At 39.7% G+C, this 25,615-nt stretch overlaps 1 protein-coding gene and 1 long non-coding RNA gene across 2 annotated transcripts in view; one reads left to right on the top strand and one right to left on the bottom strand.

Moving 5' to 3' along the window:
- RORB (RAR related orphan receptor B) overlaps positions 1-7,966 on the bottom strand; it is a 145,807-nt gene extending 137,841 nt beyond the window's left edge. The window contains exon 1 of the mRNA XM_052778317.1: positions 7,502-7,966. Within this exon, the coding sequence (XP_052634277.1) occupies positions 7,502-7,508 (7 nt within the window). The 5' untranslated portion in view covers positions 7,509-7,966. The remainder of the gene's footprint in view (positions 1-7,501) is intronic.
- A 137-nt stretch (positions 7,967-8,103) lies between these two features.
- LOC128137830 (uncharacterized) lies at positions 8,104-12,907 on the top strand. The gene is made up of 3 exons (XR_008233865.1): positions 8,104-8,290; positions 8,713-9,635; positions 12,446-12,907. It is a non-coding gene; the product is annotated as an uncharacterized LOC128137830 (long non-coding RNA).
- The last annotated feature ends 12,708 nt before the right edge of the window (positions 12,908-25,615 follow it).

Raw genomic sequence — 25,615 nt, 5'->3', positions numbered from 1 at the left:
CATAAAGCCTATCACACTTTACCTCCTGTTGTAGTGGGAATGGTAATTTAAGAGTTGCTTATTTATAAACAGCCTTGTCTTCACTTTTTACACTTGAAGTTTATTTTAGGAGAATCATAATTTCATCCGAGACCAAAAACAACCCGCTCCAAAACATAATATGCTACCCTCTTGACAGCTCATTATTTTGACAGTAGACTGAACTGCAATTTAACAACTTTTTCTTCTTTGTCTTCTTTTGATCTAGCTTTTTTCCCCCTATGAACACCCTCACTCAAAAAAACTCGTAATACATATTACTTGTAAGAGTAAAGACATTTTTAGTCTAAAGGATTGCTTCAGAGTGAAAAAATTAAATTAAATGGTAATGCATATCTTGTTTGGAAATGTTACTCTGAAGGATAAAGTCACTTATGGCTACCATGGATTAATGAAGCAGAAATGAGACTCTTAAAAACAATATTTTGGTGTGAAAGCTGTTTGTTGTGTTCAGAGAACCTTCTAAGTGACCATGGATGACTAAAAGGAATCAGTTAACTGTGAGACCACCTCAAGAACATCTATAAGCAGACAGAATGCTTTAAAGACTGACTTTATAAAAATCTTCAAAATTACTCTTAAAATAATACTGGCTATGCTAAAATGTTTATTACCATGTGTAGCATATTCATGCCTAAATATATTACAAACATATGTATTTTCTTAATCTTTACTTAAAGGTTGATTTGGCCACTATTTACCAGCAGCAACACAGCAATCAGCATAAGCATAACAATTAAACAAAGTAATTTATTGATAATTGAAGAACAATGTTTTTGAATACTTTTTATACATCAGCATTAGCTGAGAAAACAAGTAGCATGTTTACCAACAGCTCTTTCCAGCAAATAGGAATTTCCAGCCAAGCCAACAGCTATATTCAAGCACCAAAAAGTAGTAGGCAGTTAGGAGTGAAAGGTGATTTTATTGAAATTTCAGGGCAAGAGGATTTTTTAACATGGCATGCTTCTTACAACGTTGATTCCCTGTAAGCCTTTATAATCATTCATGTTTCTTACAATCCCAAGTCATTTGGTTTCAAAGGGACACAGAACAAACAGCCTGAAATCCAGTTTGCCTTATTTATGTGAGTAGTCCCATCAAATCTAACTGAACTACTCATATAAACAAGGCCCATGATAACAGGAAAACTCTTTCAAAATGAGTTTGTCTGTCAAGCAAGCATAATTACTTGATGTTTACTCTTTAATGAGTATGTGGTTTTAAATGTCCATGATCCAGATCCAGATTTTTAAAATTTATTGAATTTTTGTGCAGCAATAAAAGTGTCGATCTTCCTTAAAAATTGTGTAGATGCATTGTAATTGACAATTCATCAAAATAATTCATCATTAACAGCATAATAACAACATTTATGTCAAACTAAATTAGCCTATACACTTGTAGCAGAGGCAGAAACAGCTGTCATTCTGTTTGCATAAATGTCCAGCAGAATGTGTCTGGCAAAGTTAAGTGCGAGCATTTCTGCTTTATAAAAAATAGTTCCAAGACAGCAAAAATACAGACAGCCAAATGTCTCATCAATAGGACCACTCAAGTGAGTAAGCGTTGTTCAGTCAAACAACGACCAGACCGTCACAGCTGTATTCTATTCTCAATCCTGTGCATAAATCAGAGTTTTTAATACGCTCATGAAAGCAATATTAGAAACAAACAGGAAAACAGCACAATCCAAAAGGCACCTTCTGTCTGCCACCCCCACTGACACTGTGTGATGTCTTATCCTCAAAGCTGCACTGCAGACTTTGCCCAGACTGCATATAGAATCGGAAGGAACAACAACATTGAACTTTATAAACATGAAGCACAAAGAACAACATTTTGACATCTATAGTTTGTCTATGAAAGTCATTATGGAAAGCCCCAACTGTGCTAAATGCACAAAGCTGTTAAAATTGCTCTTTAAAGAAACTGATTTTAAATTCAAATGTATCAGGTTCCTTAAAATTTACGCTTTGGTTGAAGTTGATTTAACAGGTTTATTACTAAGCTCAACAGCAAGTGATCTAGGACAGTATCTTAGAAGTGTAAAACAATGTGTAACCACTAATGCACTACTGTTACCTCATGATTGTGTAGTAATGCTCAAAGTTTCTTTTATTTTTCTTTTCTTTTTAATAATTTCCCTTTTGTCCTATTTAACTACAACTGGTTATTCATACAACTATTATATTTAGCCCGATTTACCATAAATGCCGTTATAACACCTGTGATTTCCCTCATTAAGAGCTCAATAGATAGGGTTGTGGGTTGAAAGGGCAGCATATGGACTACGAAAGGGCTAGTTAAATAACCCATTATACTGGTGCACTGGTAAAGCTCATTTCTATTCATCTGATGATTAGTTCAATCAATATTTACCCCTGTGTGCATCTTTTGTCTTCAGCTACAAAGCATACATTCTTCAATTTCATAGCACAGACCTTGATTTCTGTGAATTCATTGCATTGCTTGAGAGGAAGGAAAATGATTTCTTGGATAGCTTGGGAATCTTTCACTACTTTGATTTTGTTTTCCTGTATCAGGTAACCAGTGTCCATACTATGGCAGATCCTAGTTCCTGGAACTGTTTAATAACACACAGTACTGTTGAAGGTATACTTACTTCATCCATACATTTCTTAATAGGCACATGTCAATATCATGTATAGCAGTACCCATGATAGCACCCTAAAGACTTTACACTAGTAAGCACAAGTCCATTTTAAACAGGAATTCTGACTTCCAGTTTACTCAGAACACATATTTTTTCTCCTGGTACATTTTTCCCCCAAATGTTGATACAGTTTTTAATCACAACACACAAATTAAGTGATCTCTACTTGCAATCGTGACTGTATTGTCAAATGGCTAAGTCATACCAAGTTATTGCTTGTCACTGTATTTGTAAAAGGCCAATAGTGGATGGCAGACATTTTCCATACCACAAAAGAGAAATTACTTCCAGCTCATGCACATGATATTTTCATAGTTCTTAAATTAATTGTCATATTACAGGTCACCAGACTTCTATCCAGGAAAAACAATTTTCTCATTAAAAAAAAACCCCAAACCAGAAAACAAAAAAAAAATTCTTTTCTATGGTAAAAATTCTAATGATGTTAAACCAGATAGTTTTCTATTGATGAATTTGCATTATGTACGCCCCTCCCACCCTCAACACTATGGTATAATAAAACAATTAAAGATAAATGCAAGATACCCTTTGGAATGTAAATATGGTACAATTCAAGCAGGCTGTCATGCTTCAAGTTTGATTTCTGTCCATTCTAGAGAGGTGTCACTCCATGTTAACTTTACACATTTGTGGTTTTTATTATGTAACCCAGTATTAGTTTATTACTGAGTCATGATTTTCTAAGCATTTATTGACATTTGTTAAAATTTGACCTGCAAAGGCCTAACACCAGAAACTTGAGTTCCATCACGTATCAAGGCATCTCAATGAAGTCACATAACATTATTCAGGTAAGTAGTAGCTGGATGCACCATGCTGTGATGATGAAGAGATTTTGCTGTAGTGGGGTAGGGTCCTAAGTCTGTCAAAATCAATATTGCTTCTCTGTTACCACCTTTGTTTTAAATAGTCAGTGTGTTCATTTACGTATTTTAGGATATTAATGTTACATATTCCAAATTTAGTAATATTTATTTTTCCTGGAATAACTTGTGAAATAAGTTTCCTTTGCTTTAATGAGCTTATAAAGATTCCCTGCATTCATCTATGAAAATAAGGAGAACTTTCTCAGTTATCCAGACTACTTGTATATGTTACTTAACAAGCTCTCTCAGCAATACTGCAGATAGGACTTGTTTGATTCACACTTTCCTAATTACTGACAAATACTTCAGTGATGCTAAGAAAACAGAATAACCATGTAACATTATGTAACATGTATCATTGCTCAGTCCTGACACCAACAAGAGAAAACTACACAAAAAATTTGTTCAAATACCTTGGCTTCAGGGTTTTGTGGAGTTCCTTTTCTTTAAAACATAAAAGATAAAGTTTTTTAGTAAGATTCCCAACTGAAAGCTTAAATATTACTTTTGCAGTATAAGGGGTACTCTGTGTGTCACCTTTAATGTCACTTTCACAACTCGAACAATTGTGATCACAAACTTGGGTTTTGTGTGTGTATAGGTAGCATGTGCCCAGAGTAAAATTAGGTGATTTGACACTGGGTTTTTGCCACTTGGTAATTTTTTTATGTTTGCATGTCAGCTGCATTATATACAGAATTCACTAATTTGTAACAGCTTTAAACTTTACAAATCAGTTTAACAAAAATTAAATTACAACATAAAAAACCCATAACTTTTATTTTCTTTTTAGTTAAGCAGCATAATAATTTTAGTGCTTTTGCAGTCCTCTTTTTCTAAAAAATATACTTAAGTACACCTTCTATGTTCATAACCTCCTTGCAGTATGTTTGCAGGAGTGGGACAGGAGGAAGGAAGGAAGACTATGAGGAATGGTCACTGTAAATCTCATTCTTTTATACCTATGTTTGCCTCTCTAAAATATAGGTATAAAAGTCATCAGCTTCCAAAACTTCCATTCCCATTTCAGAGGGAAATACCTGAAGCTACCATGACAATGAGAGCACCAAGAGCGCAAGTGCTCAGCCTCCTGTACCAGAATATTGTTCTGCTATAAGTCAGCATGGCTATGTACCTTCAAAGGGATTTAAACCAAGATTTCAAGTACAGGAATTATGATTTTGGATAGGACATGACCAATGACTGTAATGCAGTGGTGCGACAGCTGAGGAGTGCCCCAAAGCTAGCTGTGCTTCCATGGGATGGGATGACCGACAGCCCCTGTGACTGCCCAGCACTTTGGGATGCAGGAGGCAGTAACACAGGCTGGGTATTTTCAGAAGCTCTTTGGCCTCCATCTCCAATGTGGAGCAGGTAAGCAACCACAGCAACCCCTGCGCACCCCAGGCATGTTGGGCTGAGTGCATCAACTGCAGCTTGGAAGGATCACAGCTCAGCTGGGAAAGTCCAGGGGAACAGTTCATGTGTACAAGAGAGAGAGCTTTTTCCTTTAAAACCAACAGCAAATACAACATAGCTGAAAACAACTATATCTTCACAGGAAGGCTTACAGCTTTCTAAAACTATCAATTCACAGAAGCTCACAATCTGTTGTGATATATGTTTATTTCCTTTATTGGGAAAGCCACAAATGCAATGGACAGATGCTCTATTAGGGTACAATGTTCTTGTTCATTTGAGGGGGTGTCAAGCGCTGCTCTCCTCTCGACGTACACCTGATGTAAAGCACCAGTTTGGTAACCTCTTGCACATGAGTTTTGCACAAGGATGAAAGTTGCCTGCCTGTTGTTTTTCTCCTCCCTCCATCCATCCCAGCCCCTTCTCCCCGCGCCGCACCCCCCCCCCCCCGCCACAAATCCCGTATTGAGCAAGCCTAAACATAATGCAAATACAAACTTGCATGCTAGGGGCCCAGCAGCACCTCTTCACGGACAGTAGCTGACAGCACAGCTCAAGGGGCCGCAGAGGCGCCCGCAGAGCAGGGGCACGCCCCGCCAGCGATGCCGCCAGGTGTGCGGAGAGATCCGCCTCCCTCCCCCTGCCCAGGACCTTGTTTTAAAGGAAAGGGCCGGAGGAGAGGGACGGCGTTTCCCTTCGCGCTTGCCGAGGGGAGCTCCTGCGCTCCGCGGGGGCACGGGCCGCCCCGAGGCGTGGGAGGAGAAGCGCGGGGGCGGCTCTGGCTCGGGTGGACAAACTGCCCGGAAAAAGGGGAGAAGGGGGCTCCTGCCCAGGGGATGCTGACGGGCGCGTTTCGAAAATGACCCCGAGCCGCTGATCGGCTCTGCTCGCACTGGAGGCGCTCCGGGGGGGGAAATAAAGAAAACCCCACAAAACCCCAACAAAACAACAACAACAACAACAAACCCCCCACCCAAAACCAAAAAACACCACCACCACCACCCCACCCCCCACGCGAAGCTGCAACAGGGTCCCCGTTACAGAATTGAGAGTTTTCTCTCCGTTTCCTGTTGCTCTTGTGAAAGACAAATACTGTTTGGCAAGTTCTTGCCAGATGCCCCAGAGCGAACATCCCATCATCTAAGAACTCAGGGGGAAAGACGGTTTTTTTGTTTCTCAGCGCAAACGTCAAAGTTACAATTTCTTGAAAGAAAATTACACACACGCGTGATTTGTTAGCGCTGTTAACGCACGCAGCTACAGGAGCGGATATCCCCACAAGAGGAAATAGTAGCTAAAAGTTGTTTCCAGCCTGTGCGTCCCCATTCATTAAAGCAAACCGGAGACCCCAGAAATCTGCGCGCGATGTCGCTGTCAACCCCGAGCGTGTTCCGCTCCTCGTAAGCCCTTCTCCTCCCCCCCGACCCCGGGAAAGATTACTTTTTGCCCCTTTACCACGCCGTGAGGCGAGGCAAGTAACCGGGCGATTAAGGGGCAGTGTGGAAGACGGGGAGCGGAGGAGGTGTGCAACCCCCGCGGGTGCCCGGGGTTGTTCTCGTACCGGTGCCGGTGCTCGCGTGGCCCGGGGAAGGGGCCCAGCGGAGTATGGCTCTGGGACACGCGGAAACATCGCGTTCCCACGTCTCCCGGACGCCTCCGCACCCACTTAGGCGTCCTGCGTGCCAGCCACAGCACGCAGCCCCTCTCCAGCCCCAGCGGCACCCTCAGGACAAGCACCCCGGCAGCTCTCTATGCCTGGGGGTGTCCCGTCGGTGGGGATGCTCCGTGTTTTCCTGCGGGACCCTCACTGGGTGGGACTGCAAGCCCTGGGGGAGGCTCTGGCTGCCCTCCGAGATAGGGCTGCGCCGGGGGCGTTGGCTCGGGGGGTCGCGGAAGAGAGCCGCAGGCACGGAGAGGAGGGTCCCGGGCAGCGCAACCGTTCCCGCCCCGTTGTCAGCCCCCGGGGAAGGGGACCGCCCAGGCGACATGCCGGCTGGGCAACAAGGCGAAGCCAGCGAAAAAGTCCTGAGAGCAACTTTTGGAGAGGGAAGGGGGAGCCCCTTCCCGCGCTGGCAGCGGCCAGGGACCAAGGGGCGGGCGGGTCCTGCGGTACGGACCACCTGCCGAGGGCGAGCGCGCCCCGTGGAGAGTTACGGGTGGGGACTTCGCGACAGGGGCACCGCCAACCACTTGCTCCTTCCATCCCACCCCGCCCGCTGTGGCCTAGGGCGACGCCGGGCTTTCTCGCACAGTTTAGTCGGGGGTGTCTGCCCGCCTCTCCGGCCGCGGAGGGGCACTTCGGGAAGCCCCCCTCCCGGTGCCCTGCGGGTGCGGGGAACACGCCGCGAGCAGCCACGCCGGCGGGCTGGCGTGACCCGTCAACTTTCTCCCCCGGACCCTCTCCCCCGGCACGAAACCTCCTCCCCAGCCCCTTGCCCAGCAGTTTTCCCAGAAAAGAGCCGCCCCCCGGCCCGCTTACCTCGCATGGTGTTGGCTCCCCGCTCCGCGCAGTCATGAAGCTGGGAGCCCAGGAACCACGCCACAAAAATCCCGTCTCAGCACCCGCGGAGGCGGCGGCCGCCGCAGCTCTGCTCCGCCGGGAAAACCATACCTCCGAGGCGGCTCCGCGGGGCGCGGCTCCGCGGGCTGCCCGCCGCCGGGCGCGCTCCTCCCTGGCGGCCGCCCCGCGCCCGCCCGCCGCGGAGCCCCTGCGGGGGTCGCCTGGGCCGCGGAGCGGCGGCTGGCTAGTGGCGAAGCGGGGGAGGGGGGAAGGAGAGGAGTTACGCTAGGAAAAACAGGAAAAGCAGGCGGAGGAAGAAGAGAGGCTGGGGCTGCGTGGATGGCAGAGCATGTGCGCTTTCACATGACACCGGCGCCCCTCAGCAGCTCCCCGGTGCGGATTTCCACTGCGCAGCCACAGGGACGCGCGAAGCGGGAGTGCGACCCGCCGCCAAAGCGGCAAAGACGCTTATAGCGGGGGGAGGGCGGTGCCACCGCCACCGCCCCGCCCGCTGTCAGCGCCGCCGCCAATCGCCGCCCGCCCGCCCGCCCGCCCGGCACCGCGGCCGCGGCCACGGCACCGGCCGCCGCCGCGCAGGGGGCGCGCGGCTCCGCGGGGCTCCGCGCCGCACCGCGCCGTCTGTTGCCGTCAACTTTTGCTCCTCTTGGGAGCGCCTGGCTGCTGGCCGGTCCTGCCCGGCAGCCGAGGCTGGGCGTGGTGGTACAGACAAGAGCCTTGCCGGCACAGCTCTGGAGCTTGTGGAGAAAGGTAACAGGCGCAGAACATCCCTTCCCGTGCCTTAGTATTTTTGGTTGGTGGGGTTTTGGTTTTTTTTTTTTGGGGGGGGGGTGTTTCTCTGGGGAAGAAGATTAAAGCGCTCACCCCGCTGTGATTGTCACCGGGGAACGGCGTTTTCCGATGGGAATGGGAAAGTTTGCTGGTGAGTCATTTTCTCAGTAAAGAGCGAATCTGGACGTCGAATGCAGTTTGTTTTTCCTGTGTAAGACTAGCAGACGGTTCTGCAGAAACGGGTTTGTTCCGCGGGCAGCAGGATTTTTCCTGACTTGTAACTGCCCCTCTGAATTAACTCGTGTTTTGCCCGTGAAAAAAAAAAAAAAAAAAAAAGACTGTGGGATTTTCTCGATGTTATTATTATTATTTTTATTTTCTGTGTGGAACACAACCACAAGGCAGCTTCGTGGATCATCTTAGAAACAAGTCCCTGCTACCAAGGATCATGGTTCCTAACTCCAAGCCTGAAATGAAAATGGAAAACCCTATTTAACTGAAGTATATCCATACAAAATTACTCATACTGACCTCATAAATCAAAATGGGATATATTTTGAAGAGAGATACTTTTAAGTTAAATATGGACCTGTCGAAGTAGATTTATTCTTTCCTACATGAATTATCAGATGAAGTTCTGTTAGGTCTGTTATGCAAGAGATCACACGTATGATCTCTTTTGCTCTGAAAAAGTTAAGAATCAATACAGGAAAGAGACAAAGTGAAGTTTCCACTCTTGGTGCAAACTGGCAAAGCCTTACTCCTGGGGAACAAGGTGACGGGTTTACAGGAAGCAGTTCTTGTGGTTAGACTCTTTCAAAACACCTGTTTGAACTGAAACTGAGAAAGATATGAAGAATCAGCTCTGCCAACATTGAAAATGTTTAGATTTCCCTGCTTGTGGTGAATTTTAACTGTGTTCACCCTGGTAAAGTCAGAGTCAGTTAAAAATAAAATAATCATGCTGAAATCCTAAGATATTGGTTGGTTTTTATATTTTTGACCGTAGTATTTATGCAATTTGTATACTGCATGCAAAGCTGTTAATACTCATTTACAGCATTTTCTTAGGATCCTGTTCAGAAGCTCTTAACAATTGCTTATTTTTCACTCCAATTATATCAGCATATCTTCCAATATCAGTTACACGCCATCCATCTTTCCACTTCACAAGACCAGGAATTTACAGTAGTATATTTTCTTTATAATTGAAATTTCAGAAGATGTCGTTGGCAGCACACAGGTTTGTTTCTAGGACTCCCTTTTGTGGATTTTCCCATCAGCCATCTCTTCAACCTGTTCATCATGCTCAAAAGTTTCTGAGGTAGTTGCAATAAAACAAATCATACACATCACTTTGCAAAGCAAGTTCAAAAGCATGGGGTCTTCATCTCATCTTTCTAATATCGAATATCTAATATCTAATATCTCACCCTGCCTAATATCTAATTTGGAATTTGGGTGAAGGATTAATTACCTCCTGGCTAGTGCTTATGGCTTTAGAAAAGCAAGTGCAAGAAAAAGCAGACGTACTTGGTGTATTGCAACCAAGACACTTTTTTTTTTTCTCCTGGATGTCCACCTAGCAGCAGGAACAAAAGCTAGGTGAATTTGAAGAGGGGGCAATGACTCTTTTTTCATCTGCTGAGTCTTGTTTTCTTGTCTATGCCAATATGATTTTTAGATTTAGTTGTTGTAGCGCTACATCTTAACACCAGTCAAAACTTTGATAGGTAAATAACAAGCTGTCTACTTGCTAAGCAGTGCATTCAGAATACCTTACACTATTGCACTGAGTACTGGTGCACCTTTGTTTGGAATTTATATGGTGCTTTTGACAATGGAGAAGAAACTGAAATGCCAATATTCTCTCTTAATTTGATTTTGATTTTGTTTACAAAGATTTTTTTTTCCAGTCTACAAAACCCAAATAATTTGTACCCTGAGTTTCATTTACTTGTCTCTCTACTATATGGAGTGGCATTTTTTCTTTATCTATTTTCAGAAGTCCTTGTAGGCTTTTATTTTATTTGTCTGTCTTGGTCCAATATGGTGTATGTATAATGATGTCTGAGTTAACTTCTTCAGTAGCTGGAGCAAGTTGTTAAATTTGCAATTTATTCTAATACTTAGGATGAGATATTATCTGTTAAGCACTAGTAATGGTGGCAATAAAGTGATACATATAATAAGCATATGTGGACTTCAGTGAGCACCAGGCAAATTATAAATACTTTATTCCAAAATGTATGGCTGCTTGAAACTGTTATACATCGAAGCAGGTAAACAACACACAGGAAAGCCACATGATCTGAGGTCTTACAGGAATTTATAGTATATTTAAAAACCAAACACATATCCTTAGTAGTTAAATAAACTGAGTGGTACAATTCAGCCCACCATTCTTGTAAGACGGTAGCTATCCTATGTTTCAAAGAGCCTTTAATGGGATTTCTTGTTTAAGATGAGTGCTTCAGAGGAAAAGTTTAGAAAAAGCCAGGCAAAAAGAGTTAAAATACAATAAATAAGTTGTTCTTCTTAAAAATGTAAACAAATATTTTATAGAAAAAAAAAATCATTGCTAATATATTTTCACTGCAAACTAAACAATGTGAAATTGCCTTTCAGAATATTCGCTTGCATTAGCACCTTTCCCAAGGCTCTTTGGATGACAAATCTTCTAAGACAATATTTAAGGCCACATAGTTTTATCATTTTAATCATTTGCAATATATTCATTAGAGCTGTAGCAAGTTATGCCTAATTTAGTTGCTTCATTAAAAATTACTGAATAGAAAATAGTCAAAACAAACTGTGTCTACAGGCCCCATTTCATTCCCCTGGATATCAATGGCTAATTTCTGTTGGCATGAAAGGAAGCCAGATGCATCTCATAGCCAAAATTTATTTCTCAGATTCAATAGGAGCAAGATTGGTCACAGTTTTCTTCATCTCATCTGTCTCCAGCAGATATGGTTTAATTGCCAGACATTCCGAACTTTATGTAAGTCACGAGAAAGACTTTCTAATTTTTCATTTTATGACTTCTGCATGGACTTATTGACAGACTCAGGAATCTGAACTTCTCCCATAGATTCTTCACTTTAGATTCACGTTCTAAATTCTTTACATTTCTTTATGCCTGCAATCTGAAAGCATGCACATACACTATACTGTGTTTATCTCCTGTAAAGCCTTGTAACCATCATGAAATTTCAAACTGTTTCCACAGAATATTATTTAATTCAAGAACTGTGTATTTTTTTCCAAGCCAGTAAAATTGTTTTAAAAGCAGCCCTAGAAAATCCTGACACATTCAGAAACAATACTCAGTAATTGAAAATCTTTAATTATGCCAATTTAGTTTTAGAAGTTAAGAATGTAATGCATTATGCATGACAGGATAACCAGAAACTTGAAAAAATCAAAATGAAAAACCATACTTGATTATTTCCTCTGTCTTGTGAGATGAAAAGCAATCCCTAGCCACAAAGAAGGAATCTCAACTCCTGTAAATACTTCATGACATTTAAAACCTGATGTTTTCCTTAATACTGCAAATTTATTATAAAATTTGCATAGTTGATACATTTAAAGATTTTTTTCTTACAAATGCATTGGTTTTTTAAATGTTACTGAAGCCTCATTTCATTCCATATATTCTTCCCTGCTCTGATGGCAGAAGTTGTATAGTGACTTACCCCTGCTTTAGGTAGTCAATCACTGGATCATTGTATAAAATGTCTTACCTAAATATACCTTTAAACAAGAATGGATATTAGGTGAGAATTCCCTCCTCTCCCCCTACCCTCCTACCTGATGTTTACCTAAAATGGTCAGCAACTGAAAAGACTGGCTATAAGGATATAATTGCTGGTCAGAGCTGCATTAGCCCTAGAACACCACAAACCTTAAAATGATAGTTTGGGTCACAAAACTCAGACAGGGAAAGAGCTAAGTTTGAGGGTATTGCCTATGCCCAAATAACCTGGTGTTTGCTCTGGAGAAACTGCAGCATCTTCGAGTGTTGATGAAGTGAGGAGGCAGCAATGAAAGACTGTCTTCCTGCAGAAAAAAGCTGCCGAGAGGCAATGACCTTCCAACATTTGTGTCCACATTCTCCTTCCTTGGCAGGGCCAGGGATTCCTAAGCTGTTTCGAGGCAACCCAAGAGCAAGAATGGGCTTCAGCGAAGAAGACAGACAGATGAGAGGTGGAAGGAATACGCAGGCAAAATAAAATGCTCTAGGAAGGAAGCAGGAGGCAGAAGACCTACCTACAGATCAATGCTTCAAATCCTCCTATTAGCAGCCTCTGAGGCACCAGGCACTATAGGTCAGGAACAAGATGATTCTTCAAATGTGTATCACTCTCATGCAGTAGTTTAAAAAGCAAGGTTCTATTCCAACCGAAGATTTTCCACTTTAAGTGGATGCTGACCTTCCAGCTAAACATTCTTTTTGCCTTATGGAAGCAGTCTGATTTTATAATTTTTTAATGTTGTTCTACTGGAAAAAAGCAAAACTCGGAATATAGATATTTTATTTATCAGGAAATGAATGAATTTTCTGGGGAAATCCCAGTTTTCCTATTCATATTTGTGCACTACAGTTTTACATTTTAAAATCAAAGAAGGTAAAAAAGTTTATTTTAAAATATTAATTGATTTGTTCATTGTATGCAAAATAGGTAACTATTATTTCTAAGCTAATGTCTGTTTAGCAAATCATAGTTTTTAGTTCAGTCCATTTTGATGAACTAGCTATTTACACAATTTTTTTAAAATCAATCCTTCACTACAAGAGGGACCAAAAAGCACATACTTATTAGTAATTCTCTTCTGAAAAAGGTAAAATTAAGGGAAATAGTAGCATTTTGTATTGATTTCAACACAGGTTATGACTGAAACAGGTTATAACGGAAATCTCAGATACAAAGAATGACAGGAGTATGAAACAGAAAAATTCTGAAAAATTTAGAGGGTCTAACACCCTGGACTTTACAAGAAGGATGAAACACACTGACAGGAATTAATCTATAACCTTCTCTTGAACAACCAGTAATTTATTATTACGTTACAATAAATTAGTACCTGCAAAACAATGGTGAGCTTGAGATAAAAAAGTTAGTTTGGACTTAGCATTTTAAAATGGCTGTATTCCGTGGTTTCAAACTGAAAGAAGACATATTTCTTTCAAATTTTCACTGAACCAAGAAATGTTTAGGTTTCAATATTTTGCCTTTCTTGTAGCTTTTGAGGGATTCATATCTGGGGTTCTGTTTTAGACTAATCTCCTGTGCACATTGAGTCTACCTCTACGCTCCGCAGCTTTAGCTGTAGCTCATAGCAACAGCTACAGTTAAGGATGCTTAAGGGCTTCTATTCTAAAGCGGCTTTTTAGTTTCTTCTAAGTTTTTTACATTTGTTCTTTCTTTCTTTCTTTCTTTGAGGACTGAATGTATTTACAGAATGGCCTGATACAGAAAGAGTCTTTTCTTTCACAGAATACGCACTTACTACATGACAATATTCCAGAGCTATATACAAAGTTATTCTTTTTTTTTTTCCTATGTTTGTAAAGTATTACTAAAAAAACCAGTAAAAACCCCCTAGTGAACAGGCGCAACCTATTCACATTGCATATACTGCAAATACTTTGAGAATTGTATAAAGTCAGTTACCTTCTATTTTTATGGTGAAAACTAAAATTGCTTTCAGCATAGTTACATTTAAAATTGATATCCCAAAATACACTTATTTTCAGATAGTTGGAAAAAATATGCTTAAAACACTGTCCAAACAGTAAGGCCAGGGATATTCAAAGTGCCCATTGTTGGCCTAGTTTTTGAAGCAGATGAGAACAGAATCAGGCTTTTGAAAATACACATACTAAAAAGCAGAATTTTTTGTTGTTGTTGTTAAGGTAGATATTTAAAGAGAATAAAAGAGCCTACAGATTGCTTACCCCTATTTTTGGCATGATCCATTTACAGGCCAACGCAAAGCAAAGCAGATAGTTACGTCAGATAACAAAAACAGTCTCCAAAAGCAGGAGTGACTATCCATGCTCCCCTTTCATTAAAAAAAGCTCTTTCTCATATAAAGCTATTAGCACCACTTTAATTCATGCAGTTAATTTTTCTTTCCAGTTCACAGGCCAATCCCAAGAGGGGAAAAATGTCCTTAGCTCAACCCCTTATATGAGGCAGGCAGATTTAGCAAGTCTTGATCTGAGAAAGTACTAATGCAAATGCTTAAGATTAAACATGTGGTTATGTGCTTTTCTGAATTAGAATCTGTGTCAGGATGCTTATTTAGCTACAATTCTGATATTAAGAAAATCTTCCCATGTTGGCTGACCTAATACAGAAAGTGGCATTGTTTTGAATATTCCTTTTTTTTTTATACTTTTTGGATAAGTTACATTGGATATATAAATATTTGTATGAGAGACATAAATTAGCTCATAAACATTGCCTGCTTTAATTCCAAAATTATTTTTGTTATACTTATTGTGATAAGGACTATGACTGAGTCTAAGAGACACCTTCTAGATACAGTGATATAAAAATGCTGAACAACTCATATTCGTGGACAGATGTGCAAAGAAAAGTTCTCATAAGATATATTTGAAACTCATAAATGCTGGTATAAAATTGAGTTCTTGGCACATATACCACCCCATGCTAATGTTGCTGTGTCACTCCAGCATAAAAGCAGGCAACGCTTAAATATTTCAAGTATTAAATATCTCCGTACCTCCAGCATAGCTGGCTGATGGGTGGATAAATGCACAGCTTGAACACAAATAAGCAAGTCCAAGGAGCTAATACTCCTTTAAACCTCAGGTTTCCGGGATGGTCAGTTGCACCTGACAAACTGCAAATGTTCACTGGTATCTTTGGCTTAAATCCTAAGAATAGGAAAATGTAAAAGCCCACTAGGACACAGTGTAGCAGAAAGATGCCAGAGCTAGCTTTGAATGAATTATTTTGGGTACTGGCAACAGTCAAGCTGTGATAGCAGAGAGCTAACTCTGCGTAAGAAGTTTATTCTGCTGCATGGGCAAGTTTAGCAGCCCGTCCTGCACTCCATGCTATTATTGTGAGATGGCTACAGCACAATATTTTGCATAATACCTCTCACACAAAATGTATCCAACAGAGCGGAGGCACGTGGCAAAAAGTGGTTAGCTGGGGTAGAGCTACACTGCACTATAATAGGCACAAATTATTCTAGCAATTTTTGCCTATTCATGATACCACTTTACCCTCACTCAGAACTTTCCTGGGTGAAATGTGGCTGGTCCTGAGATGAAAACATTCACATGACATGAAAGAAATGAGGTATTTCTAAAAAAGGCTACTTGGCTACTTCACTATTTATAATGGGACATGTGTGCAAATAAAAAGGAAATTTCCAAACACCTACAATTATTGTAAGACTCTCAAATGAAATGAACAACTTAAAGACTGCTGCTGCTAATAGGACACAGCAAAAACCCACAAGTGTCTCTCTTTGCTTTTAATGCCAGTCACAAAGAACAAGACGCCGGTCCCCCAGGCCCATGGTGGGTTGCCACTGCGTTGCAGGGAGATAGTTCATGTGTCAAAACACGTTAGCTTTCTTGGCAGGTGGGCAAGTGTCACGGTCCACTCGGTGGACTCGTGATGGTTCGTTTGCTACGATCTCGAAAGTGCAAAATTAAGGTGACCAACACCAAAGGGGATAGCAATAATCACACAGTAAAACTTTATTGTATTGCCTGTGAAGAGGCACGCGATAGTTAGAGACGGGTGAAAGAAAGGAGAAAAGAGTAAAGTTAAGTTTAGAGAGAGGAGAAAGAGAAGTTATAGCTACCACCGCTGATCTCAAGATGTCCTAACGGTCCCGGGTCCAGCTAATGCTGCGTCGTCGATCGTCGTCGTCCTTGGTGGGGAAGCTTCAAGCTTCCGTTGTTCAGAAGTCATCTTTTATGCCTAGTAACACACCTTGCTCCACCTCTGCCTCAGGAGTCTCCGCCCTTCTCGAGCGAGGCTATCACGCAGGCGCGGGGTCAGTGTCTGAGGCGTGGTAAGTCTTGGAGGCGGGTAGCCTTCGACCAGGAGGTGTGTTTTGGTATTATAATGAAGCAAAGTTCATCTAAAGTTCATGATTTCTTCATCGATGTTATGGCAACAGTTGCAATCCATCCTTTTTGACAGTCTAATGGCTTTAGCCAGGTACCTTCCAGGAGCCTTGTACCGCACGTTCCGTTCTTGGGATCGGCCACTGCGCTCCAAACAGGCCATTGTCAGGAAATGTACTGTTCATGTTCCTGATGACAATGTTGAGACAATGCTGATTTTCTGACCGACTCCTACAGCAAGGGACACTGTCCAAAGAGGTATTAAGTCCAGTGATTAAGGACTATGAAAACTTTACAGTAATTTCAGTTAACAGACAAAATGTAGAAGCAGAAACATTTGGAAAATGTTCATGAAAGAACAGCAGGGGGACAGACTAGCAGGACTCAATTTTCAATACAGTAAAACTCAGAAATGAAGGATAGGCTAAAACCCCAATATTCACAAATTAGTGATTACAACCCCAGATTAGAGATGTTTATGGAAACAGAAGAGTATCTTGTTACCACAACAAAATAAAATTAATATAATGTTCATAATCCTGTTATCTTTGCAAAACTTCGCTGATTTGTAAACACTGCTGTTTTAGCCACACAAAATTAGAGAATTACCTTAAGTGGGACAGAGAATCATATTACTCTATATTATTCATAATACTTAAGCTTCTGTGTTAAAATTGCTTATTTACGAGGACCACAGGATGGAGAGTAAGTGGGAAGATAAGTACTGATAGACATAGGAACACAAAAGAAAAAATAAATAAAATTAAGAAAGAGCCTTATGTGCACTATATAATCCCTTGAAGCCCTACTTGGTACTGTATTACATCATGTTTTGTATAACATGTTTTTTTGTAACTCTGCCCAGCACACTGCAACTACTGTGATGAGACCAGAGAGAGGGAATACTGAGGGAGTGGAAGGCTACATAATGGTTCTTGTAAACCTTTTGTGTTTCAGAAGAACTTGCAAATATTATACAGGTACCTTCTACCCTGAGCAGTGACAGTACCCTGCCCAGACTCAAAAAGTTTGGAATCCATAGAAGTAGTGATTTTTTTTGAAGGTTTATAAGTGTTTAGTTTTGGAAAAGATCTTAAAACTTGTTTTTCAGCTCTTGAAGAAGTTGAGATTTTGATTAATTTGTATGTAGAGGGTACAGTGCTTACCATTGTTGGAGAATAAATATTGCCTTAGACCATTATATAATTCAGCATAATAATTTCTATACTCCTAAAATCTTGCTAGAAGGTGCAAGTGCTATGCTTGTATGACTTTGTATGTGTCAAGATAATTTAAAAAAGCTTTGTTTTTAGGAGAAAAAAAAAGTATTATGATATAAAACTTTGGTAGGGTATTATTAAAATAGATTAGGTAATTATTATACATTGTAGACATTTTTGGACTGCCATCTCTGTTTCTTTTTGATTGGGAAGATAATAAAAAAAAAAGAGCCAATTATCAAGAAATAAAAGAAAATAATGTCAAGCACTGCCAAACCACTTCAAATTCACGGAAAAAAATTAAATCATTTTAAGGAGTCAAAGGGATAATGAAAACATTATTCAAATGACAGTTGTGTCAAGTTGTTCCTTGCAAGCTGTAGAAGCCATAATAAGTTTACTTTCCTTTTTTTTTTCATTCCAAAAATAAAAAATAAGAAGACCAAAATTGAAAAGATTTTTCCCTGCTTCCTTTGTCTTATGAACTATGCCATTAAAACAGACATGTCATTTAAAGAAGCCACTTTTTCCTTTGTTCAAATATACAGTAATTGAACCAACACTAAACAAACAAGTAAACAAACAAACCACTCCTTTGTGCACATCCCCCTGGCCAGCCACATTGCATGTGACACATTTGGAACAGTTTCTACTCTGAATTAAACCTTTCATTTCCAAATATACCTGTGCAGGAGGAAGCTGAAGGTTTCAGTTTCAATCTCAAACTATGTGGTTTCAGAGCAAGATCTGAAGTCAACATTGGTATATATTGTGCCACTAAATCTCTTCTCATTCTGCTAGGTCTTTCTGCAGCATTTTACAACTATTGAGCATACCTTTGTCTTGCCTGCAAAACTGCACCTCTGTTAGTTGATGCCTAACTTATAAACTTACACTGCACAAGGGTCAATTTTGTTTCCCCCCCAGCTCTGTGCAGAATTTCTGTAAACCAGCAGAAGAGGACATAAGTGCTGGCAGCAGATACATGATGCTCAGCTCTACTGGTCCTACACTGCATTATGGCTGCCAGCCTGGCTAGAAAGGAATGAGCTAATCAAAACCAGCCAAATCTGAGTCCTAACTAGAGATAGCAAAAGAAGGTTATTACTTATGGGCAGTCCTACCACAGCATTCTTCAAGTGAATTTTGTTTGTTGTGCAGTGTATGGGTACACCTGGATTCTTGCTGATGCTAAACTCGGACCAAGAAGTGTCAGTTAAAAAAGCTTTCAGTCATGTCCTTTTGTCTAGGAAACTCCATCCAATTTTGCCAGAAGAATGACTTCCTGTGACTGGACTACAGCCCTTAAACAGAGCTGGATGTGAAGCCGCTGATGATTAGGGAACTCCAACTAGCTCAGACAGCTCTAACATTTTCTTACCTGCGCAGCTACCACAAACATAGACCTTCCACTGGTTTCCTATAGAATTTTTAATCAGATTCAAGGACTCTTTGCTTACCTTTATAGTTGGGTCCCAGATATCTAGGAGGCTGCCCAAAGCTCTGAAACGAGATGTGTGTTCTTCTGGCACAACAGGACTTCCTGTGATAAGGGTAAAAATGTAGGAGATGAAGACTTTTTAGGGACTGGTCTGGTACTTGAAATTCATTTCTATAGCAATGAAGACCATAAAAAAAAATTGTTTCCAGTGAAAACTGCATTTTCTTAATTCTGCATTTTAAATTTTTCTGTGTCTGTAGCTATTTTGTATTAACACCGCTTCCCCACCCCCTCCACCCCGCCCCCCCCCAATTCTGTACAGTCAAAATATATTGTTTTGGTTACATATTTCTACCAGATACCCCAGTTTTCTTAATACTGTGGTGCTGGGTATTAAAAGAGGTGCACTTTTCTGTATACATGCTGTAGAAATATAATTTTTAGGTAGTATGCAGTGTTTGCAGAGTCAAACTGTGATGTCACTGAGAAATATCTGCAAATAGCAGTGGTTATTTGATAAGATGGAATGAAAGGAAAACTATCAGTGTGATACAGTCAAGCTATATAGGCACTAGCAAAGCAGTCAGTTAAGTGAAGTGTGTAGGAAACCTGTACTGGTACTTGGCAGAGAAAAAACATGAATTATCAATATGAGAGAAAAGTATCATTTTTGTTACCTTAGCGAGGTCTAAGGATTTATGCAATTGTCATTCCAGATTTTCTTCTGATGACACTTTAAATTAAGGTCTCAGGCAAATAAATATTTGTTGGTGGAACTGAGAAATGATTATAATGTAGTGGCTTAGGAAGAAAAGGTGTACAAGACCTAAGCTGATCAGTGAAAGAAAATGCAGTGCCTAGCAGAAAGATCACTGTGTAAAATCTATTTACCTTTGTACTTGCAACTTGTGAAATTGTTGCTCAGGTAATTCTATAATTCTTCTGCACCACCCATACATTATATTACCTTGTAATACCTTGTAATTACCTTCAAAGAAAAAATAGTAATCAGAAAAAGTGAGGGTTTGGTATACTTGATAAGGCTTCTTTTACATATTGAACCCGAATTTAAACAAGGCCGTGTACTGGTTATATTGAACTGCATATCCTACATTAAACCAAAAGAGAATGAATACTGAAAACAAAAACTATTTTATCATACTAAGTAATTTTGGAATTGCTATTTTTAGTTTTAAAATAATAATAGAAATAGAAAAGATGATCCTAAAGATCAACTTTCAAATATAAAGTGGATCCTACAGAGACATGATACTGCCTTAAACATTAACAAAAGCTACAAATCAGAACAACAACACTAATGAAAAAGATTTTGATGGATCAGCCCCATTTCACTAGCTGACAGCTAGCAAAAATAAAGTGCAAGAAATCAAAACTTTTAACTTCAAAAATTTGGAACAAAAGAATGGAAGCAGCATTCAGTAGATGTGATGAAAAAATGTGCAGAAAAATGTATTTATAAAGTATAAAGCAAGAAACGATTGCCACATTTACTTACAATGAAATCCATAGAGTTTCCACAAGGACTTGTTTGAATTAAGGCATAATTTTTAGGCAAAACATGCAACACTAATTTGAAATTTGCAGTGAATAATTTACTGTGTCCTTTTCTAAAGCTTCCCTAAGAGCTTTTACTCATCATCTTAAAAATCTAAACTACTGTCTCCAAACTAAACCCACACTGTGTCAACTTATTGGGGCTTTGTCTTTAAAACTTAACCCTTTCAGTGGTGTCTTGCTTTCTCAGTGTGACTTGGTGAATATCCTGCTCTACAGCACAGGATATAGACCACACAGCATGGAAATCAGTCCTGATGGTCCTCACGTGGAGCGATATAGGTTTCGTGCAAGTGGTTTTGTCCACGAGTCTGTGGAGCAAAGGAGGTGCAACAGCTCCAGCACTTGCTCAGTTGGCACATACCGGTTGCAGCAGCTTTTTCAATTCATAGACTAGTCTTAGCAACTACAGCCCCAGCCAAGCACACAGAGCCAAGTTCTGTTCTTAGTTACACTGATGTAACTCTGAGTAGACGCTGGCCTGTTTTATTCATTCATAGCTCATACTAGTGTTAATGTATTTGGATATGGAAATAACATTTATTCAAGCAACCTCCCATTCATGTAATATTACTGTTTGCACTGAAATTAATGAAAGGTTCAACTAAGTGAAGACTTCAGAATTTTGTAAATATTCAGTCAGTGTATAATTCGCTGCCAAATTCAAACTTGTTTGCCACTGAAGTAAAGGCAACTCTGCTGAATTTATTGGAACTGCATCTTGTTTCAAACTGCCTCATAGTTTCATTTAAACTGAAAGCATCTGCATGCTTGAAAGAGGAATTTGGAATAATAAGTGTTTCAACCAGGCTGTGTAGAAAGTGTTGTTCTGTATTTCCTTTCACCCTAGCATAAATTTGGGAGAATCAGCTTTTACTCTCATATATATTTGATGCAAGACAGCTAAGAAGCGTGCTGAGTTTTTTTCCTGTGTTTGCTTTCCTCATCTGAAAATAAAAAGTGTTAGCAGTACTTCTGCAAATAAATATTCTACCTTAACTGTATTCTGAAGTTTATATATGTGCTTATAAAGTGCCAATTCAGTATTTAAGCAATAATAATAATAATAATAATAATAATAATAATAATAATAATAATAATAATTCATCTTTATTAAGAAGTTATGGGTTTTGACATAATGGCCTCGGGTGAAGCCAAGGGCAGGTAATACTCTAGCTAACTTGCTGTGAACTTCATTAATGACTGATTTCCTCAGGATTATTGCTCTTATAAACTAAATTCAGTGGTTTAGAACAGAAATTACACAATTTCAGTTGCTCCACTCTCCCTTAAGTTAGCTATGACATGATTTGAAGCACATTTAGGAGAACAGCTACCTTTAATTTAGCCTTATCTTTATCCTTACTACCTTGGACTTATGTATTTTTAGTAAAAATCCAAACCTAGTAAATTAGCAATGCGTAATTCAGCTAAAAATCTAAACATTTAAATTAGGCAGAGGGGGCACAAAGAAAGGAAACAAGTATACTCCAGCTTCACGTATGGATAAAACTGACGCCAATTAAAATTCATCTCTAACCTACCCGGGTGTATTCTGTCTGCATCTGTTAGGAACTTCTCTCTCCATGCATTTCTTTCACCACTGTTACAAAATGCAGTCAAATGGAAACTAGTGTAAACTTCATGCAAATTATTCATAGTGCTTCTGTATTGCTGTATTTTACTGCAAAGGATTGTAATACTAGCACAATGCTTAAAAAACAGCAGTAGATTTCAAATAAAGAGCTCTGCATTCTGCTGGCAGCTGAGGAGTTCAAACAGAAAACATGCCAGCAGTATAGACCAATGCATTATCACCCCCTCCCTCTTGCTGCATAACTGTGCTTCATAATATGCCATAACATTGGCAAGCACAGCTCAGAGCTTTTTAAGAATACAAGGAAGCTCATGAATAATGGTTGAATCAGGAAAGTGATAATTAAATGAGACAACTGAATGCCAGTGGAGTCCCCAGTGGAAAATACTCTTCAGTGAAGATCATCTCCACCTTTCATTTCCCTGGTTTTAGCAGTACATCACTAAAGGTAGTTTTCAAACCAACATTTTAAAGAAAATATTGAAGTTCCCCAAACCATGTGTAGTAATTTCATATATAACCCCTATTTTAAAATGTAAGATATTTGTTGTGCTTCAAAGAGAAAAAAAAAAAAGCTTTCATTGTTGACTCAGTGAGATAAAATATTTTGCTGTTTTACAGAACTAGTAGACACCATAAAATCTATATTAAAAAATGCAACAACCACTAATGGCTAAATTGTAAGCATCCTGGCTTAAATGTTTGCTTCATGTTTCTCCTTGTATAGGAAGTATAATTATTTTCATTCAACCTCCATTCCACCTACTTTGTGGCCTCAGTGCAAACATGGTTAGCCAGAGCGTCTAGTCTTTAGCTGCCAGACTCAGGGAAGACAGCTCTAAGCTTTTTATACAATAAGCATCTCTTCTAACCTCCCTCCTGTCACAGCACCATATTCCTTCTGAACTTGTGATGCAAGGAGATGTTGCCATGTTCTTTGCACATTTTTCAAACTGCAGTGGGACTTAGAGTCAGAAGCTGCAAGCTGTCAACCCAACTCCTTTTTGTTGTTGCTTGGACTTGCCAGATAAATGCTCCTCCCACAGTACAGGACTCAACCCCTCAAAAAGGAAATGAGAAATGAGTCTCATTATGGAACAAAAAAAAAAGCTTTCTATTAAAGCGCTAAAAATTGAATTTTCTCCAGTGCCGTGAGATTCATGTGGACATGACAGTGCAATGAGACTGTGACTGTAATACAACAGTTTTTGTGGTTCAGAGTGTATGTAACATTCATCCATCCATCCATCCATCCATCCATTCATTCACTTTTATCTGAAATAAAATCTTGTTCCTTCTTTATCACCTGACTCCTCATTCTTAAAAAAAAAAAGCCAAAACTGACTGAAAATGGATCTCAATGTTGCATTTCAAACAAACTCAGAACATTTTTTTAATCTGCAGTTCTTATATATCTAGCTTGACAGCTTTGCATTGAAGGTTGACAGGACATTTTTAGCATCTGAAATGTGTGAATTAAAAGATCTGGGAAAAATTGATTTGGGGTAGGTTGTTTATGAAAAACATCATACAGACGATTAGCATTTAACATATATTTATGTGATTTTCAGAAAAAATGTCTTCATTACACTGGAAAATGCAAAGGAAAATGTAGGAATCCTTATATTAAAAAGCACAAAAGGTCAAAAGCTTTGTCACAGCTACATCACAAGGTTCCAGAAACAGATTTCTCTCATTTTTAGAGGGAGGTTGTAAGAGCCTATCAACATGATTTATTCACAGACCACTGTAGTATTCATAGAGCCTTAATCCACTGTAGCCAAGGTTCTATGTTGGGCATGTATAAAGGCATAAACTGCTCTTAAGCCACACAAGGAGAATGAATAATATGAAGTTTCGTATTATTTTCCAATAAAGTATTTTCACACCTATAGTTTCTCCCTCTCTTGCTTCTCTAGGTGGCTCATATAACTTGGCCAATGCAGATTTAACATCTAATGGGTGCACACAGGTATTTTGGGACTCTCTTAGTTGTTCTGGTTCTGTTTTACACTGTGCAATTACAGTCCTTTTCTACCAGAGGAAATTAACATGACTGTATAACATTTTAGGCTAGGACACCCTTCTGAAAGTTGGAAAACTCTCAGTCACCACTGTTCTCAGGCACACAGCATGACGTGGAGTATTGATTTAAATGGTTATTTTCTAGCCAGATTGGTTCCCTGATCTGGTTCACTGTGCAGGCACACAAGCAAGGCAGTGGAACGGCAACTGAAGGTTCTTGCTTAGGTTGGCATAACTACTGAAACATAGGCTCCAGGTTAATTCCTTTATACCAGCTTGATTTCCCCCCCTAACTAGAAATAAAATACATTATTTCAAAATTAACTAGATCTTTTATTTCATTTTCATGATTTTTCAAAATTTTGGGGGGAGAGAGGTGAGAATTGTTGTGAAACAATGAATCTAAACTGATTTCTTCCACAAATTTTAGCTGTCAAACTGAAGAAGCAGCAGAAAATAAGGTCTACTCTATGAGGACACACACAAATCTTATTTCATATTTTTGCAGATAGTGCCTGTGACACTGGCATTATGGAAAAAGATGGAGAGATGAGGTTATACAGAGTGATGTTGCCAGTTACACATTAGAGATGATTTAGATTATTTCTACGTGACTTCAGAAGAGTAATAAAACAGCACAGAAAGCTCCTTATAGCTCCCCATATGCTAATCTATATATGAAAAGATTGGAAAAATATCTTGAAATGCTACATGAAAGAGAACATTAACATTTCAGTCTTGTTAATAAAATTATAGATGTCAATAACCAAATACAATCATTTGCTTTCTGAAAAAATAAGGTGCCTTTGATGGCATAGGTTATGAGAATTGGTTTCAGCCCTGGTGTTTGTCTTTGTAATCTTTAGGGAGAAATTTTTTGGTGAATAAGACTATCATTATCCTCTCAAAAAGGTTAGAATATTGCCCTCACTTGGTCACAGATTCAGGTAAAGAATGTTTGCTTTAGTCTGGAATGTCAACGAGGAGGAGAAAAAAATATGTAAAAAAAGCAAACACCAGAAGTGGGTAAGCACAGACACAAGGCTTCATCTTAATTAGCATTATTATCATATGTTTTGTTTAACAATTTATTTTAAATAGAAGAAAAAGTGCTTCTTATTGTACATACCCCCACAAAAATGAAAGCTGCAATGCTGAAATTTTCACATTTACACTTTTCTTTGACAGAAATTTGCTTGAACACAATTCTCTAAATACGATTTTTAATGAAAAAATTATAACCTTAGATGATCTCGAAAAACTCCTTGTTCATTGTGAAGTTCATCTTTAAAGCTGTATGGTAATGTGTTGGTTTTAT

Source organism: Harpia harpyja, chromosome Z, assembly GCF_026419915.1.
Source record: "Harpia harpyja isolate bHarHar1 chromosome Z, bHarHar1 primary haplotype, whole genome shotgun sequence".
Classification (NCBI taxonomy): domain Eukaryota; kingdom Metazoa; phylum Chordata; class Aves; order Accipitriformes; family Accipitridae; genus Harpia; species Harpia harpyja.
This window is presented reverse-complemented; position numbering and strand designations above follow the sequence as displayed.